The sequence below is a fragment of the Sander lucioperca genome, chromosome 14 (genome assembly GCF_008315115.2).
Source record: "Sander lucioperca isolate FBNREF2018 chromosome 14, SLUC_FBN_1.2, whole genome shotgun sequence".
Lineage (NCBI taxonomy): Eukaryota > Metazoa > Chordata > Actinopteri > Perciformes > Percidae > Sander > Sander lucioperca.
In genome coordinates this window covers 10,408,507-10,429,535 of record NC_050186.1, presented here as the reverse complement: position 1 = coordinate 10,429,535, position 21,029 = coordinate 10,408,507, and the positions used below count along the sequence as shown (strand labels likewise).

The 21,029-nt window shown below is 41.5% G+C and overlaps 4 protein-coding genes and 1 long non-coding RNA gene across 6 annotated transcripts; 4 read left to right on the top strand and 1 right to left on the bottom strand.

The window, feature by feature from the left end:
• The first annotated feature begins 316 nt into the window (after positions 1-316).
• LOC116041810 (tripartite motif-containing protein 16-like) lies at positions 317-14,343 on the top strand. Of its 2 annotated transcripts, none has more exons than XM_031287864.2 (2): positions 317-2,161; positions 14,308-14,343. In XM_031287864.2, exon 1 carries the CDS (start codon positions 381-383, stop codon positions 2,046-2,048), a length of 1,668 nt encoding a protein of 555 aa, XP_031143724.1. In that variant the 5' UTR covers positions 317-380; the 3' UTR covers positions 2,049-2,161; positions 14,308-14,343. The 2 variants fall into 2 exon arrangements, with proteins under 2 accessions (XP_031143724.1, XP_035847437.1); XM_035991544.1 differs by lacking the exon at positions 14,308-14,343 and adding an exon at positions 14,170-14,206.
• LOC116041896 lies at positions 5,397-18,121 on the bottom strand. The gene is made up of 3 exons (XR_004103039.2): positions 18,109-18,121; positions 17,283-17,426; positions 5,397-5,512 (listed from the first exon to the last, which is right to left on the bottom strand). It is a non-coding gene; the product is annotated as an uncharacterized LOC116041896 (long non-coding RNA).
• LOC116041794 (tripartite motif-containing protein 16-like) lies at positions 7,202-9,146 on the top strand. Its single transcript, XM_031287851.2, has one exon. The coding sequence runs from the start codon at positions 7,269-7,271 to the stop codon at positions 8,946-8,948; it is 1,680 nt and encodes a 559-aa protein (XP_031143711.1). The 5' UTR covers positions 7,202-7,268; the 3' UTR covers positions 8,949-9,146.
• Positions 12,133-13,884, top strand: LOC116041883 (tripartite motif-containing protein 16-like). Its single transcript, XM_035991545.1, has 2 exons — positions 12,133-13,226; positions 13,275-13,884. The coding sequence occupies exons 1-2, from the start codon at positions 12,165-12,167 to the stop codon at positions 13,854-13,856; spliced, it is 1,644 nt and encodes a 547-aa protein (XP_035847438.1). The 5' UTR covers positions 12,133-12,164; the 3' UTR covers positions 13,857-13,884.
• Positions 17,418-19,668, top strand: LOC116041859 (caspase-3-like). Its single transcript, XM_031287945.2, has 4 exons — positions 17,418-17,655; positions 18,394-18,557; positions 18,795-18,915; positions 19,082-19,668. The coding sequence occupies exons 1-4, from the start codon at positions 17,460-17,462 to the stop codon at positions 19,393-19,395; spliced, it is 795 nt and encodes a 264-aa protein (XP_031143805.1). The 5' UTR covers positions 17,418-17,459; the 3' UTR covers positions 19,396-19,668.
• Positions 19,669-21,029: the final 1,361 nt, after the last annotated feature.

Here is a 21,029-nt window from a genome sequence, read left to right as displayed (position 1 = left end):
GATGCATCAGGACACATATTTGGCATTGTGCTTTTGATATACTATGTATTGGGATATACTATATATTTTCTGGCATACTAATTGTAGTATGGGCATTGCAACACACCCAGTATATCTATCTCAGAGTGCTCCTCTTCCAGGAATGAACAAAGCTTGATAACCCCTCCCCCCTCTTCCTGCTCGCAAACACAGCCAGCTCCACTCTGTGCACATATTTCCTTGTTCCTTCCTCTTCAGAGCTACAGTTTGCAGAGGGGTGTAACCAACATGCTGGGGAAGTACAACCCCATATCACTGCTGTTTTTAGATCAGAGCTCAAACTAGCTTCACTTCTCAGGAAGTGAGACTCAGACAGTTGTTGTCACTGAGTGAGAGGTGAAATGGCGCAAAAAGGAGTTCAGCTGGACCGGGAAACCTTCTCTTGTTCCATCTGTCTGGATCTACTGAAGGATCCGGTTACTACTCCCTGTGGACACAGCTACTGCATGAACTGTATTAAAAGCCACTGGGATGAAGAGGATCATAAGTACAGCTACAGCTGTCCTCAGTGCAGGAAGACGTTCACACCGAGGCCTGTCCTGCTGAAAAGCACCATGTTAGCAGTTTTAGTGGAGGAGCTGAAGAAGACTGGACTCCAAGCTGCTCCTGCTGATCACTGCTATGCTGGAGCTGAAGATGTGGCCTGTGATGTCTGCACCGGGAGAAAACTCAAAGCACACAAGTCCTGTCTTGTCTGTCTGGCCTCTTACTGTGAGAAACACCTTCAGCCTCATTATGAATCAGCTCCATTAAAGAAACACAAGCTGGTGGAGCCGTCCAAGAAGCTCCAGGAGAACGTCTGCTCTCGTCATGATGAGATGATGAAGATTTTCTGTCGTACTGATCAGCAGCTTATCTGTTATCTCTGCTCTGTGGACGAACATAAAGGCCACGACACAGTCTCAGCTGCAGCAGAGAGAGCTGAGAGGCAGAGAGAGCTCGAGGGGAGTCGACAAAACATCCAGCGGAGAATCCAGGACAGAGAGAAAGATGTGAAGCTGCTTCAACAGCAGGCGGAGGCCATCAATCTCTCTGCTGATAAAGCAGTGGAGGACAGCGAGAAGATCTTCACTGAGCTGATCCGTCTCCTGGAGAAAAGAAGCTCTGATGTGAAGCAGCAGGTCAGATCCAGGCAGAAAAGTGAAGTGAGTCGAGTCAAAGAGCTTCAGGAGAAGCTGGAGCAGGAGATCACTGAGCTGAAGAGGAAAGACGCTGAGCTGAAGAAGCTCTCACACACAGAGGATCACAACCAGTTTCTACACAACTACCCCTCACTATCACCACTCAGCCAATCTACATCCAGCATCCATATCCGTCCTCTGTACTACTTTGAGGACGTGACAGCGGCCGTGTCAGAAGTCAGAGATAAACTACAGGACGTCCTAAGAGAGAAGTGGACAAACGTCTCACTGACAGGGACTGAAGTGGACATTTTACTGCTACAACCAGAGCCCAAGACCAGAGCTGGATTCTTAAAATATTCATGTGAAATCACACTGGATCCAAACACAGCAAACAAACGGCTCTTATTATCTAAGGGGAACAGGAAAGCAACACTGCGTCAAAAACAGTCTTATTCTAGTCACCGAGACAGATTCACCGGCTGGTATCAGGTCCTGAGTAGAGAGAGTCTGACTGGACGTTGTTACTGGGAGGTGGAGATGACAGGGAGAGGAGTTTATGTAGCAGTCACATACAAGAATATCAGCAGAGCAGGGTGGTTGGATGAATGTGGATTTGGACTAAATGACAAATCTTGCGCATTATGTTGTGACAACAATAGTTATACATTTTATTACAACAAAGACCAAACTCCTGTCTCAGGTCCTGAGTCCTCCAGAGTAGGAGTGTACCTGGATCACAGTGCAGGTATTCTGTCCTTCTACAGCGTCTCTGAAACCATGACTCTCCTCCACAGAGTCCAGACCACATTCACTCAGCCACTCTATGCTGGACTTCAGGTTTACGGTTGGTATGGAGCCTCTGCTGAGTTGTGTAAACTGAAATAGACAGAAGTCATTTAAGGGTTAAATTCTGTGTTTTAACTCTTCGACTTATTTAGTCTCCATGTTTGTTGCTGAGAGCTGATTGCTGTGTCATTCTATTTTTTCCCATAACATAGGTAGAAACTTTTAGCGAGGAATGAGAAGTGAATTACCTGTAGGCTGTGTGAAAACAGCTTTATCTCACGCATCCGTTTTGTTGTTGTTGAATATATAGCATAATTATATAATTTTGTCATTCTTTCAGGGGGGGGGGTGGGGGCGTGTATCTGTTTGAAACATGAAAACTTCTCTGTGCTCTAAATGTTTAATGAATATTTGTATCAATGTATTTGTACGAGGCCTTAGAAATATCTGAATTAGTACAAAACGGTGCCAAAAGATATTTTCTGGATGTGCAGAAATATGCACCAAAATTGTTTTTAGTGGGAGACATGGGATGGGATGTGAGGCTCGTTGGAAGATATGTATAGCTACGTCATGGAATCGTTTACTCCATATGGATGCAAATAGGTTGACGAGGCAAATATTTCTCTGGGATAAACACATTCTTGGTTCTTGGTCTAAAGATATATGCACATTGTTTTGTAACTATGAGTTTGGTGAGTCGTTTTTTTAATCATGAAAAGTAAATATTGGTTTAGAATCTGTGTTTGCTAAAGACAAAGAGCAACGGGCTGACGGTCTATGGACTAAGACAAAAAAAATTTATTTTTATGATGATAAAACCTGAATATGGCTCAGAGAATCATGTTGTATATAATTAGTCCAAAAGGCAAAGGTCTCTATGTGCTCAGTTGAGATGGTGTTTTACCTTTGACCGTTGAAACAGGACGGTATGTTAATGTAGAAGAGGAAAAGAGGATCTGTCTGATGTGTTGCTTAAATGATATAGAAAATGAGTTCCATTTTGTTTTCTGCTGTCCTTTTTATTGTGAACAGTGTGATGCTTTGTTTTAGTCAGATTAAAACAGATATTGGTTTTGTAAATATAGATGATGCTCAAAGACCGAGACGGCTGTTCACATGTTATCTTGAGAAATCCTGAGAGAAGAGAAAAAAAGATGTTTACAGAGATGATCTGTAGATATTAGTTGTTGTTTGTTATTCATGTATTTCTCCACGTTATGTATCTGCGGGACAGGAAGATGTCTGTTAAATAGCGGTGTCTTGTAATCCCATGTGGGACGGGCCAAATGTTTGGCGTGACACAGAAATCAAATCAAACTAAAAGTGTATTTAGTTTATCTTCCACTGCATGGCTCTGAAGAGAGAAAGCACCAGACCTCCTTTATCCTACACACTTTGTTCTCTTTGTGGACATTTGTAAAGAAATCTAGATTTACATTTATTTGTTTGGCGGACCAAATGTTGTTATCATAATCATAATCAATAACTCATTCTTCTCTTTTACATAGCTGAAATTCTGGTCAAACAAAGTAATTGTGTGGATGAAGTGAATGTGTTGATGAAATCATTGAACAAGAGTCTTTGAACAGACTTTACTGATGGGATGTGTGAACAAACTGAAGCTTTACATGATGAATAAACTAACATCAACAAAGTATTTTCTTCCCGTCTTCATTCCAGGGTTTCATACAAAGCTGAGGGAGAAAATGTGAAACTGATATGAGAGTATAACTGAGGCACTTTTCCTCCTGAAACACCACAAAGTACAGTGTTCATGTTTAGAGTCAGTCAGTCTCTGTCCTTTCAACTTTCCTCACTAAAACTGCTCCGTCACAGAGAAATGAGCAGAGTTTTCTATCACTTGTTCACAGCGTTTAAATAGTGTGTTAAAATAATTGTAATAATGTATATGAGAGCGTTTCAATAGTGTATAATCTATAGTGTTCTGGTTTTAGAATGATAAAGATAAATCAAGAACAATTAGATAGTTCCATGGAAACTATCATGTTTTTGCCAAATGATGTACAGATGTTTAGTCATTCTATTATCTGAAATGTCTTGAAATGTAGGTCAAATAGCTCCGGTAAATGGGATAAAAATCTCCTTGGGAGACATAGATTAAGAGTGAGCCCCGGATGTTTACATCATCTGGCTCCGCCCCTGGGACATTAAGTACTCTGTCAGTACTTTGCACACACTTCTTATTAAGTGTCTTTATGAGTCATTTAGTTTGAACATGTTTGTGAGGACGTCAGAAAGTGACAGCTCTGATTACGGAGCAGAACTCAGTGACTGTTTGATGAGTTCATCTGATTAGATTTGACTAAACTGAGAGATGCCCGGTTCTCAAACCTGAAAAGGAAACTTACCGATGACTGTTGTTCTTCTCTCTGCAGCCTGTGTGTTTCTACGTCATCTCATAACGTACAGCCAAGGATTTATCACCATGCTTCACTCTGAATGACTTCTTCATCCACTGCAGAATGCCAGACGCCCATCTTTCTGTGCAGAAAGTGAGAAGGATTACAATTTCTAATGTTTTACAGAAACTTTAACTGGAGTTCTGATTGAACAAAACTTTTAGTAAAACCTCCACTGAATAGTTTACTTTTTAAAACAGGAAGTTAACAAAATGCTCCACAGGATTCAACTTAAATCAAATCAACTTTTAGTTATTTAATGAGCATTGTTTGAGCTGAACAACTACTTCTGTTATTGTTGTGCACGTGACAGATACTGAACCGTGAAATAAGGGAACACAGCAAAACTAAAACAATAAAAAAAAGTTACAATATGTATAAAAATAAAGACTTTTATTGTGTCGACTCTTTCAAAAAGCCTCAAAGCTCCAACACATTTTTGGTACCCAGGCCCAGCACCGTACACAAGAAACATTTGTAGTGTTTCAGTTAAAACAGACCCTCTAAATTATAAATAAAAGCTATAATACATAGTTAAATGATAGAGCAGCATGTTATGTTTTTTTTTTAAAAAAGGTCTTAAGACATTTCTTTTTAGCAAAGCTTTTGGTCCCCTTTAGAATTCTTTCTTTTTTTGTTTCTTTTCTTTGTTGTATTTTAAACTGCTTATTTTTTTTTTTTTTTTTTTTGTGTTTTTAACCTGTAGCACTTTGAGATCTTTGATGAAAAGTGCATTATAAATTAAATGTATTATTATTATTATTATTATTATTATTAAGAGAAACATGCATCAGTCTGTGCAGTAAAAACTGCAGAGGATCAGTTATTTATCAGTAAAAGAAGGTGTTTGACTAAAAACAGGCTGCGGTCCAGTGTAAACATGCTTAAAGGTGTCGTCAGGGTGGAGGATAAATCATGGATATAAAGTATATATTTTTCTTTAATTATGTCTGTAAATGTACGCCTCTTTCCCTGAAGTGGTAATGACTGTAAAACTCTGTTTTTATGTTCAGCAGACATCTGTCATCTGGAGAAACACACCTGAGGGAGACGGGCAGAGAGATTGCACAGTGTCGTTTCCCAGCACAGAAGGAAAAGGACGAAGTTATGTAACGCTGCGAGATGTAAACACACGTGATCCTTCAACATGTAACAGCCTGCAGAGGGAAGTCCATAAAAGGTCGGACAGGTGTGTCTGCAGGTTCACAACTGTGCTGGGAGGGTTTGATCTGCAGAGACAGAGACACACAGAGACACAGGGAGACAGAGACACACAGAGAGACACACAGAGACAGAGACACACAGAGAGACACACAGAGACAGAGACAAAGAGACACACAGAGACTGAGACAAACAGAGACACACAGAGACAGAGACACAATGCCTGTCCCCTCCTGAGAGACTACTATGGTGGAAGTATTTCGGTGCAGCAGGTGTAGGTTTTGGAAAATAGGAAAGTGAAACAAAATAAAGACAGTCGAAGACTAAACCAAGTTAGGTTTTTGTATTTTATTTAATATATTTGCAAATATAGGAGTAACACGATTTCACAAAAGTCATATCAGCTCAGTGTGAAAAAGTCTTTTCAACTAGTTTATCAAGGAAACTGAGCTTATATACACAAAGAGGAAAACGGGAGTGATAACCACACATGTTCTGGTCTAAACAAGACTTTGCATCTCTTACAGGCAACCTTAGACACATAGGACAATCTAAATCACAAGAGACACAGAGGAGCCACTTTGTCTCTTCCCCCTTGTCCTACTTTCACCCTGGGGTCACATACCCCATACGTCTCAACTGGCAGGGGAAAACTGGATCTGCACAGAAAGATAGTTTACTGTGACCTTGTACCTTTATCGGTTCAAACAAAGGCTGTACGCATTCAGCTCCAGACTCTGTATCTCCTCACTTTAGTGTTAGTGAGAATCATAACCTTCATGTGGGAATGAGATAACCTCCCTTTCAGTATTGTGAGCGAAACACAAAAAGAAATTATACGAATAATATAAAGAATCATGCTTAAATGTAATTTTTGCCATTACACTACAATAACCTCTTGTACCTCTTATAGGACCACTAAATCCTGAAAAAGACCCTAAAACATCCTAAAGAACCTTTAGAACATCATTAGGGGCTAAAAAAAACCTTTAGAATAACATATATGGATACTAAAACCTCCTAAAAAGACAACAAGGAAGACTCATTGCATATCTGTAATGTCTTCTTACTTTCTTAAACTGGGGAGCCGTCTCCAAACCCTCTGATTCTAAGAAGAGTTTACCTCCTAAAAGCTGAAGTCAGCAGAGTTTTTAAATGAGAAATGAGCTCTGTTGTAAACAAGAGTTGCTGCATTCCTTATCACATACTTTTTCTTTGTTTACTTTTTAGTACAAACTGCAGCTGCTCTTATAAAGTACATACTGTTGCCTGCAGTACGGTCTGCAGACAGTTGGGACATAAAACTTTGTAATAACATCGCAGCTTGAACTTTGAGCCTCTTGCTCAGATATGCTGCACAGAGGATTGTGGGTCAGAAAAGCACGCTGGCTTGCAAACTGCAAAATGCAACCGGATACATTAGGACATGCATATTGCTTTTGACATACTGTGTATTGGGATAAACTAAATCTTGTCCTGTCATACTAATGGTAGTATGGGCATTGTAACACAGCCAGTATCTCTCTCAAAGTGCTCCTCTTCCAGGAATGAACAAAGCTTGATAACCCCTCCCTCCTCATCCTCCTCTCAAACACAGCCAGCTCCACTCTGTGCAAATATTCACTTGTTTCCTCCCCTTCCCCCTATCACTGCTGTTTTTACATCAGAGCTCAAACTAGCTTCACTTCTCAGGAAGTAAGACTCAGACAATCGTTGTCACTGAGCGAGAGGTGAAATGGCGCAGAAAGGAGTTCAGCTGGACCGGGAAACCTTCTCTTGTTCCATCTGTCTGGATCTACTGAAGGATCCGGTGGCTACTCCCTGTGGACACAGCTACTGCATGAACTGTATTAAAAGCTTCTGGGATGAAGGGGATGAGAAGGAAACCCACAGTTGTCCTCAGTGCAGGCAGAGCTTCACACCGAGGCCTGTCCTGCTGAAAAACACCATGTTAGCAGTTTTAGTGGAGGAGCTGAAGAAGACTGGACTCCAAGCTGCTCCTGCTGATCACTGCTATGCTGGAGCTGAAGATGTGGCCTGTGATGTCTGCACCGGGAGAAAACTCAAAGCACACAAGTCCTGTCTGATCTGTCTGGCTTCTTTCTGTGAGAAACATCTTCAGCCTCATTATGAATCAGCTCCATTAAAGAAACACAAGCTGGTGGAGCCGTCAAAGAAGCTCCAGGAGAACGTCTGCTCTCGTCATGATGAGGTGATGAAGATGTTCTGTCGTACTGATCAGCAGCTTATCTGTTATCTCTGCTCTGTGGATGAACATAAAGGCCACGACACAGTCTCAGCTGCAGCAGAGAGAGCTGAGAGGCAGAGAGAGCTCGAGGGGAGTCGACAAAACATCCAGCAGAGAATCCAGGACAGAGAGAAAGATGTGAAGCTGCTTCAACAGCAGGCGGAGGCCATCAATCTCTCTGCTGATAAAGCAGTGGAGGACAGCGAGAAGATCTTCACTGAGCTGATCCGTCTCCTGGAGAAAAGAAGCTCTGATGTGAAGCAGCAGGTCAGATCTCAGCAGAAAAGTGAAGTGAGTCGAGTCAAAGAGCTTCAGGAGAAGCTGGAGCAGGAGATCACTGAGCTGAAGAGGAAAGACGCTGAGCTGAAGAAGCTCTCACACACAGAGGATCACAACCAGTTTCTACACAACTACCCCTCACTGTCACCACTCAGCCAACCTACATTCAGCATCCATATCTGTCCTCTGAGCTGCTTTGAGGACGTGACAGCGGCCGTGTCAGAAGTCAGAGATAAACTACAGGACGTTCTGAGAGAGAAGTGGACAAACGTCTCACTGACAGGGACTGAAGTGGACGTTTTACTGCCACAATCAGAGCCCAAGACCAGAGCTGGATTTTTAAAATATTCACGTGAAATCACACTGGATCCAAACACAGCAAACACATGGCTGTTATTATCTGAGGGGAACAGGAAAGCAACATTCATGAGTCAACAACAGTCTTATTGTAGTCACCCAGACAGATTTACTAACAAGTATCAGGTCCTGAGTAGAGAGAGTCTGACTGGACGTTGTTACTGGGAGGTGGAGAGGAGAGGGGGAGGAGTTTATGTAGCAGTCACATACAAGAATATCAGCAGAGCAGGGGGGTCGGATGAATGTAGATTTGGACGAAATGACAAATCTTGGGCGTTAGATTGTAACAACAACAGTTATACATTTTGGTCCAACAAAGTCCGAACTCCCGTCTCAGGTCCTGAGTCCTCCAGAGTAGGAGTGTACCTGGATCACAGTGCAGGTATTCTGTCCTTCTACAGCGTCTCTGAAACCATGACTCTCCTCCACAGAGTCCAGACAACATTCACTCAGCCGCTCTATGCTGGACTAAGGTTTCATCTTTGGTTTTATGGTTCTGGAGACTCTGCTGAGTTGTGTAAACTGAAATAGACAGAAGTCATTTAAGGGTTAAATTCTGTATCTTTACTCTTCGACTTATTTAGTATCCATGTTTGTTGCTGAGAGCTGATTGTTGTAACATTCAATTTTTTTGACGTTTTTGTTGCTTTTATCAATGTTTTTTGTCAGTTTTTCGACATTTCCTTTTTTTTTTTTTGCCTTTATCACCGTTTTAGATTTGTTGAGATGTTTTTGGCGCTTTTTTTAACGTTTTTTTTCGCTTCTGTCGACATTTTACTTGTAAAGAAATCTATATTTACATTTATTTCTTTGGCGTACCAAATGTTATCATAATCATAATTAATAACTCATTCTTCTCTTTTACATAGCTGAGATTCTGGTTCAAACAAAGTGATTGTGTGGATGAAGTGAATGTGTTGATGAAATCATTGATCAAGAGTCTTTGAACAGACTTTACTGATGGGATGTGTGAACAAACTGAAGCTTTACATGAGGAATAAACTAACATCAACAAAGTATTTTCTTCCTGTCTTCATTCCAGGGTTTCATACAAAGCTGATGGAGAAAATGTGAAACTGATATGAGAGTATAACTGAGGCCCTTTTCCTCCTGAAACACCACAAAGTACAGTGTTCATGTTTAGAGTCAGTCAGTCTGTCCTTTCAACTTTCCTCACTAAAACTGCTCCGTCACAGAGAAATGAGCAGAGTTTTCTATCACTTGTTGCTTTTTACAGCCAACATTTTCTCTCTGCCCTGAATAAATAAATATTACACAGACTTAAACGTACTGACACACATAAGACAACAGATAATGTGTAGCTGATCCTTTACATTTGGTTACATGTATTTCCACATAGAGGGCCCCCCCCCCTATGTGGTAACCCCCCCGGGTTACCACTTAAGAGGGGATTTCAATTTGTAACAACCGTATGCTTGGACAAAGCTCAATGTGTATTTTGATATGTGGGGTGGTTTTGTGGAATAGTCTGAACGAATCGATCAAACAAAGTGTAAATATGTTGAAATTTAAAAAAAGGTTCAAAAGATTTATTTTTGAAAAGTACACAAGTGAGGAAGGAGAGTGAACATCACACTGATGTTAATGATGCTTGATTTTAGTTTTTGTGTGTTCCTCTTTATCTTAATAGCTAGATAAAGTAGGATGTAAACTGGAGTAATACTTCTGTAAAATGGTCTGTTTGATTTATCTTGTTTGACTGTGATGAAAAGAGAGCTGAGCCAGAAGGCAAAGCTCTCGATCTACCGATACATTTTTGGTTCCTACCCTCACCTATGGTCATGAAGGCTGGGTCATGACCGAAAGAACGAGATCCAGGGTACAAGAGGCCAAGATGGTTTTCCTCAGTTGAGGTGGTTTGGGCGTCTGGTAAGGATTCCCCCTGGGCTCCTCCCTAGGGAGGTGTTCCAGGCCCATCCAGCTGGGAGGAGGCCACGGGGGAAGACCCAGGACTAGGTGGAGGGATTATATCTCCACCCTGGCCTGGGAACGCCTCGGGATCCTCCAGTCAGAGCTAGCTAATGTGGCTCGGGAAAGGGAAGTTTGGGGTCCCCTGCTGGAGCTGCTGCCCCCGCGACCCGGATACCGGATAAGTGGACGAGGATGGATGGATGGATGGATGGATAGACTGTGATTTAGATGTGGTAAAGAGTGTTATGTTGACGTTTTGTTTTATGTTTTAGTTATACATTCATACATTTTATATGTAAATATGTTTTTCTTTAATCGTTCAAAATAAAGATTTCATTCATTCATTCATTCATTCCTTCACATTGTTTCATCACAATTCAAGAAGTCAGAGACGTTTTAACGTTTAGCCTCAAATCTCACATTCCCAAATACTATTTACAACCTGAGAGCTGAAACTCTTCTCTCCCATGTTTCCCATGAGACCTGAATGCAACATCAGTGTTACAGGGTGTGACTCCTGTGAACAAACTGACACAGTGTTATATTATATTTGTTTAAATATCTCTTTACTGATGTTGTGTGAAGTTCGGACATGTGATCCTGCAGTGAACATCCCAGCAGGTTAACAAGTGAAATGTGTAAACTGATGCAGGACACAAGAGGGCTCCTTCATCCTGCTAACCAGGGATGTAGTGGAGGTTAAAGCTCCTCAGCTCACTTTGTCTGCAGCTTTTAGTTAACAACATGTTTTCAGGCTGATAGAAAGCTTTTATAATAAACATGCAGTGTGCATTGGACTTGTGGAGGTTTCTTATGCTAGACTGCTTGAATCTAGGGTGAGTACTTTCTTTAAATAGGCTTCTCTGCTTCACTGTTACTGTATCTGCTGTCTGATGTTAACTTGACTGCTCTGTTTGATCTGTTTGTCTTACCTAGGATTGTGTGAGCTAGGATTTAGTTTCACTCAGGTGTTTGAGAGAGATAAGAACCAGTTAGAGTTAAGGTCCCTTTATATTTGACTCTGATTCTGTAAAGGGCTGTTTGAATTATAGTCAACAATATAAAGTTTGATTAACTTAATAACAGGACAACTCAGTCATTTAGTAAACTGGGGAGCCGTCTCCAAACCCTCTGATTCTAAGAAGAGTTTACCTCCTAAAAGCTGAAGTCAGCAGAGTTTTTAAATGAGAAATGAGCTCTGTTGTAAACAAGTGTTGCTGCGTTCCTTATCACATACTTTTTCTTTTTACTTTAGTACAAACTGCAGCTGCTTTTACAAAGTACGTACTGTTGCCTGCAGTACAGTCAGCAGACAGTTGGGACATCAAACTCTGTGATAACATTACAGCTTGAACTTTGAGCCTCTTGCTCAGATATGCTGCACAGAGGATTGTGGGTCAGAAAAGCACGCTGGCTTGCATACTGCAAAATGCAAGCCAGCATCAGGACACATATTTGGCATTGTGCTTTTGACATACTATGTATTGGGACAAACAAAATCTTTTCCTGTCATACTAATGGTAGTATGGGCATTGCAACACACCCAGTATCTCTCTCAGAGCGCTCCTCTTCCAGGAATGAACAAAGCTTGATAACCCCTCCCTCCTCTTCCTGCTCTCAAACACAGCCAGCTCCACTCTGTGCACATATTTCCTTGTTCCCTCCCCTTCAGAGCTACAGTTTGCAGATGGGTGTAACCAACATGCTGGGGAAGTACAACAGCGTATCACTGCTGTTTTTAGATCGGAGCTCAAACTAGCTTCACTTCTCAGGAAGTGAGACTCAGACAGTTGTTGTCACTGAGCGAGAGGTGAAATGGAGCAAAAAGGAGTTCAGCTGGACCGGGAAACCTTCTCTTGTTCCATCTGTCTGGATCTACTGAAGGATCCGGTTACTACTCCCTGTGGACACAGCTACTGCATGAACTGTATTAAAAGCTTCTGGGATGAAGGGGATGAGAAGGAAACCCACAGCTGTCCTCAGTGCAGACAGAGCTTCACACCGAGGCCTGTCCTGCTGAAAAACACCATGTTAGCAGTTTTAGTGGAGGAGCTGAAGAAGACTGGACTCCAAGCTGCTCCTGCTGATCACTGCTATGCTGGAGCTGAAGATGTGGCCTGTGATGTCTGCACCGGGAGAAAACTCAAAGCACACAAGTCCTGTCTGCAATGTCTGGCTTCTTTCTGTGAGAAACACCTTCAGCCTCATTATGAATCAGCTCCATTAAAGAAACACAAGCTGGTGGAGCCGTCCAAAAAGCTCCAGGAGAACGTCTGCTCTCGTCATAATGAGGTGATGAAGATGTTCTGCCGTACTGATCAGCAGCTTATCTGTTGTCTCTGCTCTGTGGAGGAACATAAAGGCCACGACACAGTCTCAGCTGCAGCAGAGAGAGCTGAGAGGCAGAGAGAGCTCGAGGGGAGTCGACAAAACATCCAGCAGAGAATCCAGGACAGAGAGAAAGATGTGAAGCTGCTTCAACAGCAGGCGGAGGCCATCGATCTCTCTGCTGATAAAGCAGTGGAGGACAGCGAGAAGATCTTCACTGAGCTGATCCGTCTCCTGGAGAAAAGAAGCTCTGATGTGAAGCAGCAGGTCAGATCTCAGCAGAAAAGAGAAGTGAGTCGAGTCAAAGAGCTTCAGGAGAAGCTGGAGCAGGAGATCACTGAGCTGAAGAGGAAAGACGCTGAGCTGAAGAAGCTCTCACACACAGAGGATCACAACCAGTTTCTACACAACTACCCCTCACTGTCACCACTCAGCCAATCTACATCCAGCATCCATATCTGTCCTCTGAGCTGCTTTGAGGACGTGACAGCAGCCGTGTCAGAAATCAGAGATAAACTACAGGACGTTCTGAGAGAGAAGTGGACAAACGTCTCACTGACAGGGACTGAAGTGGACATTTTACTGCTACAACCAGAGCCCAAGACCAGAGCTGGATTCTTAAAATATTCACGTGAAATCACACTAGATCCAAACACAGCACACACACAGCTGTTATTATCTGAGGGGAACAGGAAAGCAACATTCATGTGTCAAAAACAGTCTTATTCTAGTCACCCAGACAGATTCACTAAATGGGTTCAGGTCCTGAGTAGAGAGAGTCTGACTGGACGTTGTTACTGGGAGGTGGAGAGGAGAGGAGGAGTTTATGTAGCAGTCGCATACAAGAATATCAGCAGAACAGGGAGCTGGTTTGGAGGAGGGGGGTCGAATGAATGTAGATTTGGACACAATAACAAATCTTGGGCTGTATATTGTTTCACCAACAGTTCTACATTTTGGTCCAACAATGTCCAAACTCCCGTCTCAGGTCCTGAGTCCTCCAGAGTAGGAGTGTACCTGGATCACAGTGCAGGTATTCTGTCCTTCTACAGCGTCTCTGAAACCATGACTCTCCTCCACAGAGTCCAGACCACATTCACTCAGCCGCTCTATGCTGGACTTCAGGTTTATCATTGTCCTGGAGACTCTGCTGAGTTGTGTAAACTGAAACAGACATAAGTCATTTAAGGGTTAAATTCTGTGTTGTAACTCTTCGACTTATTTTTTCTCCGTGTCAGCGGTTTCTTGTCACTTTTTTCGACTTTTTTTTTTGCGGTTTTGAAAGTTTTTGTTGCATTTTTTGACGCTTTTCCTGTTTTGTATCTTACTGTTCTCCAAAAGTCTTCATCGTTCTGAAACCACGACACAACACATGTTGAGGAAGACTCATTTTCCCTCCTGACACCTAAAGAGAGACAGAAACTGGTTCTATAAGTCCCATAACATAGGTAGAAACTGTCTGATGTTTCTTTCTATAAGTCCTATAACATAGGTAGAAACTGTCTGATGTTTCTGTTTCTATAAGTCCCATAACATAGGTAGAAACTGTCTGATGTTTCTGTTTCTATAAGTCCTATAACATAGGTAGAAACTGTCTGATGTTTCTGTTTCTATAAGTCCCATAACATAGGTAGAAACTGTCTGATGGTTCTGTTTCTATAAGTCCTATAACATAGGTAGAAACTGTCTGATGGTTCTGTTTCTATAAGTCCTATAACATAGGTAGAAACTGTCTGATGGTTCTGTTTCTATAAGTCCTATAACATAGGTAGAAACTGTCTGATGGTTCTGTTTCTATAAGTCCTATAACATAGGTAGAAACTGTCTGATGTTTCTGGTTCTATAAGTCCTATAACATAGGTAGGGTTGCTGCGGGGAAACTACACAAAGTTGAAGTTATTTTAAAATCTTCAAAGATTCAGCTCTTTAACTCTTTAGTCTTCATGTTTGTTGCTGAGAGCTGATTGTTGTGGCCTTTCTTCACTGCACAGAGATCAGCTGTCAATCAATCATTCTGGGCGGTACTTTGACATCTTGTCATTAGTTGTTGTGTAAATGTTGAGTTTCTTTAGGCAGCGCTCCTTCCTGTGTCTGTTTGAAACATGAAATCTTCTCTGAGCTCTAAATGTTTGATGAATATTTGTATTGATGTATTTGTACGAGGCCTTAGAAATATCTGTGAATTAGTACAAAACGGTGCCATAAGATATTTTTTGGCTGTGCACAAATATGCACCAAAACTGTCTTTAGTGGGAGACATGGGATGGGAATCATGTGAGGCTCATTGGAAGATATGTATAGCTAAGTTATGGAATCCTTTACTCCATATGCATACAAATATGCTGACGAGGCAAATATTTCTCTGGGATAAACACATTCTTGGTCTAAAGATATATGCACATTGTTTTGTAACTGTGGGTTTGGTGAGTCGTTTTTTAATAATGAAAAGTAAATATTGGTTTGTTTAAAGAATCTGTGTTTGCTAAAGACAAAGAGCAACGGGCTGATGGTATATGGACTAAGATAAAAATGTGTATTTGTATGATGATAAAACCTGAATATGGCTCAGAGAATCATGTTGTATATCATTTCTCCAAAAAGCAAAGATCTCTATGTGCTCAGTTGAGATGGTGTTTTACCTTTGACTGTTGAAACAGGATGATATGTTAATGTAGAAGAGGAAAAGAGGATCTGTCTGATGTGGTGTTTAAATTAAAATAAAATGAAAATTTAAATTAAAATGAGTTCCATTTTGTTTTCTGCTGTCCTTTTTATTGTGAACAGTGTGATGCTTTGTTTTAGTCAGATGAAAACAGATATTGGTTTTGTAAATATGGATGATGCTCAAAGACTGAGACGGCTGTTCACATGTTATCTTGAGAAATCCTGAGAGAAGAGAAAAAAAGATGTTTACCGAGATGATCTGTAGATATTAGCTGTTGTTTGTTATTCATGTATTTCTCCACGTTATGTATCTGCGGGACAGGAAGATGTCTGTTAAATAGCGGTGTCTTGTAATCCCATGTGGGACGGGCCAAATGTTTGGCGTGACACAGAAATCAAATCAAACTAAAAGTGTATTTAGCTTCTCTTCTACTGCATGGCTCTGAAGAGAGAAAGCACCAGACCTCCTTTATCCTACACACTTTGTTCTCTTTGTGGACATTTGTAAAGAAATCTAGATTTACATTTATTTGTTTGGCGGACCAAATGTTGTTATCATAATCATAATCAATAACTCATTCTTCTCTTTTACATAGCTGAGATTCTGGTTCAAACAAAGTGATTGTGTGGATGAAGTGAATGTGTTGATGAAATCATTGAACAAGAGTCTTTGAACAGACTTTACTGATGGGATGTGTGAACAAACTGAAGCTTTACATGATGAATAAACTAACATCAACAAAGTCTTTTCTTCCTGTCTTCATTCCAGGGTTTCATACAAAGCTGACGGAGAAAATGTGAAACTGATATGAGAGTATAACTGAGGCACTTTACCTCCTGAAACACCACAAAGTACAGTGTTCATGTTTAGTCAGTCAGTCTCTGTCCTTTCAACTTTCCACACTAAAACTGCTCCGTCACAGAGAAATGAGCAGAGTTTTCTATCACTTGTTCACAGCGTTTAAGTAGTGTGTTAGAGCGTTTCAATAGTGTATATAAGTGTGTTTAAGTTGTATATTAAAATAATTTTAAAAGTATATACGAAAGTGAGAGCGTTTCAATAGTGTATAATCTATAGTGTTCCGGTTTCAGAATGATGAAGACAATTAAAGAGCAATTAGATATTTCCATGGAAACTATCATGTTTTTGCCAAATGATGGACAGATGTTTAGTCATTCTATTATCTGAAATGTCTTGAAATGTAGTGCAAATAGCTCTGGTAAATGGGATCAAAATCTCCTTGGGAGAAATAGATTTAGAGTGAGCCCCGGATGTTTACAACGTCTGGCTCCGCCCCTGGGACATGAAATACTCTGTCAGTAGTTTGCACACACTTCTTATTAAGCGTCTTTATGAGTCATTTGGTTTGACAAGTTCATCTGAATTAGGTTTGACTAAACTGGCGCCCAGCTCTCAAACCTGAAGAGGAAACTTACTGATGACTGTTGTCTCTGCAGCCTGTGTGACTTGATGGGTAACTCCACTTCTCTTGACAGGTTTATGTATGTTCTCTAAGTGGAGCGTCTGTCATAGTGTGAGATTGGTTAAATCGCTGTCAGTCCCCTTCTCCATATCCTATTCACCAATCACAGCATCTCTCGGATGAAAACGCCTCTTCAGTGACCCCCCTCCATCCCCCCACCATACAGTGCGTGCATGTGCATTAGGTAATCAGAGTGAGACTAAAATGGACAGATTTGTTATTAAATAAGCAAAACCTAATGACGCAAGTGCATTGACATCCACCACCAGTATATATTTTTCTTTAATTATGTCTGTAAATGTACAACTCTTTTCCTGAAGTGGTAATGACTGTAAAACCCTGTTTTTTTTGTCATCTGGAGAAACACACCTGAGGGAGATGTGCAGAGGGATTGCACAGTGACGTTTCCCAGCATAGAAGGAATGCTGCAAGACGTAAACGCATGTGATCCTTTAACATGTAACAGCCTACAGAGGGAAGTCCATATACGGTCGGACAGGTGTGTCTGCAGGTTCACAGCTGTGCTGGGAGGGTTTGATCTGCAGAGACAGAGACACAGAGACACAACGTCTGTCAGAGACACGCATAACAAACACAGAGACTTATCTTTCACCCAGCGAGCAGCAGAAGAAGGATGGATGACAGCGGGGAGTGTAACCGGGCAGTGCTGGTGTCTGTGGCCCAGTTTGACCCCGGTGTGAATCTGGGGAGGAGGCCTGGAGCCGACAAGGACACCAAGACTCTCCACCACACCCTCAGCAAGCTGGGCTTCAAGGTGGACATCCACAACGACCTGAGCGGGGACGAGATCTACCAGCTGTTTCTGGAAGGTAACACACAGCAACAGCATCAAGAATGTCAGAACTAGAAACAGAAAAACATGATAAAGTTTGAAAGGTAACACAGCATGAATAATGTCTGGATACAAACTCAGAACATGCAGGGGATTATTAAAACCCTCTGAGGTCTAAGGGCAGTTTCCAGGTTTTTACACATCTTCTTAAAATTAGCTGTTAGCATCGTAGCATTCAGCATTATTATTCCACGTCAGACTTCTTTTTAAGAACTGTGTTTGCTCTATACTGACATTGTGTCTTTGTCTCTACATGGTAAAACAGGTTGTGTGTTTGCTTCTCTGTGTGCAGCGTCAGCAGAGACACCCAGATATCAAACAGACTGAAGGTCCACGGAGAAATCAGAGCTGCTTATCACTAACACATCAAACTGTACACACACACACACACTGACAGTATTATTGATTACGAGATCCAAATCTGAAAAACAAAGTCATAAAACATTTACCTGATGGACTGTAGACCAAACTGTCTGAGTGTGTGTGTGTGTCTCATATATAGAGAACATAATGTCATAATATCTAAAGAATAAAGTTTACAGGACAAAAAGTTATTTTGAGTATTAGTTGTAATATTTCGAGGAAAAGGTTGAACATTTCTGAGATAAATGTCAGAATACTTTGAGAATAAAAGTCTGTGTGTGTGTGTGTGTGTGTGTGTGTGTGTGTGTGTGTGTGTGTGTGTGTGTGTGTGTGTATGTGTGTGTGTGTGCAGAGAGCCGGCGGCCTGTGAAGGACTGTTTTCTGGCCGTCTTGTCGTCTCACGGGGACGAGGGATGTGTGTTCGGGGCTGATGGGAAACCTGTCCAACTGTGTCGTCTCTTTTCATATTTTGACAATGAAATCATGGAGAAGAAGGCCAAAGTGTTCCTCGTACAGGTCAGAGACTTTACTGACGCACACACACACACACACACACACACACACACACACATTTTGTTGTTTTCTGTAGTTGTTGTGATATGTCTCATGTTCTTTTGTATGTTAAGGGTTTTTTCTATGTTTACATTTTTGTCGCTTTATGGCAGCTTCATGACATTTCTATCTTTTGTGTGTGTCTGTGTGTGTGTGTCTCTGTGTGTGTGTGTGTGTGTGTGTGTGTGTGTGTGTGTGTAGGCGTGTCGGGGAGCTGGTCTGGATGACGGTGTGGAGGTGGATTCAGCTGGTGACAGCAGAGACTTCTCACAGCATCTCTCTGTTCCTGTAGACACAGCTGTGATGTACGCCACACCGCCAGGTAAACACACACACTTCCTGTCTCACCACCAGGTAAACACACACACTTCCTGTCACACCACCAGGTAAACACACACACACACACACACTTCCTGTCTTACCACCAGGTAAACACCTCTCAATCCTCCTCTCTTCTCCTCTGTTTCTTCCCTCCGTTCTCTCCTCAGGTTACGGGGCGTTCATGCACCCACTCGGATCCGTCTTCCTCCAGACGTTCTGCACTTTATTAAAGGAGGACGGCAACCGTAACCTGGAGCTGACGCGCCTGATGACCCGCCTCTCCCACCGGGTGGCCTACAGCTTCCAGGCCAAAGGCAGGAAGTACGCTGGGAAGAAAGAGATGCCGTGCCTCGTCACACGCCTGACCAGAGAAGTGTTCCCGTTCGCTGAGCCGGGGAAAGACAGCGGCGCCGCGGGGCCCTCGGCCACCTCGCTGCTCGACACTCAACACGAGTCCACACGCAATCCTTCCATCAGTTAACAGCAGCTGCAGAGTGTACGTGACAGTCATGATCAGCAGGTATGTAGACGGCTGAGACAGACGAGATAAACCTTTTGGGAATTTCATCACGCTGTCTGACTTCCTACAGAAAATCCAAACACGTCATGAGGGAAATATTCTGCTGAGATATTTTGCACATACTTTACATAGTCTGGAGGAGATGTCAGATATTTAAATGTAACGCTGTAACTCAAAGAAACTCTAAACCTTCATCAGGTAACATGATCAGAGTTTTAAGGTGAAGGATTTTGCCTGATGGTCTAGTACCAAAACTTTACCTACTATTACAATTTCCTGCAACTTCGACAGTGTGCAGGAGTTTATTGCAGCATATGTTTAAATATGGGAAATGTAAAGCTGTATTTAATGCACCTGGTTGAGAAAGAAACTCTCGCACACTGTCTAACTACAAAGATAAATTGAATGGCAATGTCTCGGTACTAGACCTTATCAGGCAAAATGATCAGAGATTTAAGGATGAGGATTTTGCCCGATGAAGGTCTAGTACCAAAACGTGTTTGACCTTTGACCTACTCGTCTCTCTCCTACTGTCTCACGTAATAGATGTGGAAAGTATTTTTTTGTTCTGTGTATGTAAAAAACCCCAAAGAGAACTACTATAATATTTTAACTTACATCTTAAGCATCCTTTGCTGTTTTATATATATATATATATATATATATATATATATATATATATATATATATATATATATATAAAGTGCTGCTCGTAAGTATTCATACCCATGGTCAAGTTGACTGAAAAAACATCTTTTGGAAATTGATCTTAATGCCTTAATTAAAAAAAGAGGAAAAATCTTAAAAAAAAAATTTAAGGACCTTTTTTTGTGAATGAATAATGTATCGTAAATAAATAAATGTTCTTCGTTAAAATACAGGGGCCATAATTATACATACCCCTATGTTAAATTCCCATAGAGGCAGGCAGATTTTTATTTTGAAAGGCCAGTTATTTCATGGATCCAGGATACTATGCATCCTGATAAAGTTCCCTCCCTACAATCCATTATTCATTCACAAAACAAATTGGTGTCCTTAAAAGGTTGGATTTTTTTATTCCACTTTTTAGTCAACTTTAGAATGGGTATGAATACTCATGAGCAGCACTATATATATATATATATATATATATATATATATATATATATACTCACCTAAAGGATTATTAGGAACACCATACTAATACCGTGTTTGACCCCCTTTCGCCTTCAGAACTGCCTTAACTCTTCGTGGCATTGATTCAACAAGGTGCTGGAAGCATTCTCTAGAAATGTTGGCCCATATTGATAGGGTAGCATCTTGCAGTTGAAAGAAGAAACAATGCTCAGGTAGGCTGTGGCATTTAAATGATGCTCAGTTGGTACTAAGGGGCCTAAAGTGTGCCAAGAAACCATTCCCCACACCATTACACCACCACCAGCACCAGCCTGCTCAGTGTTAACAAGGCATGACGGATCCATGTTCTCACTCTGTTTACGCCAAATTCTGACTCTACCATCTGAATGTCTCAACAGAAATCGAGACTCATCAGACCAGGCAACATTTTTACAGTCGTGAACTGTCCAATTTTGGTGAGCTGGTGCAAATTGTAG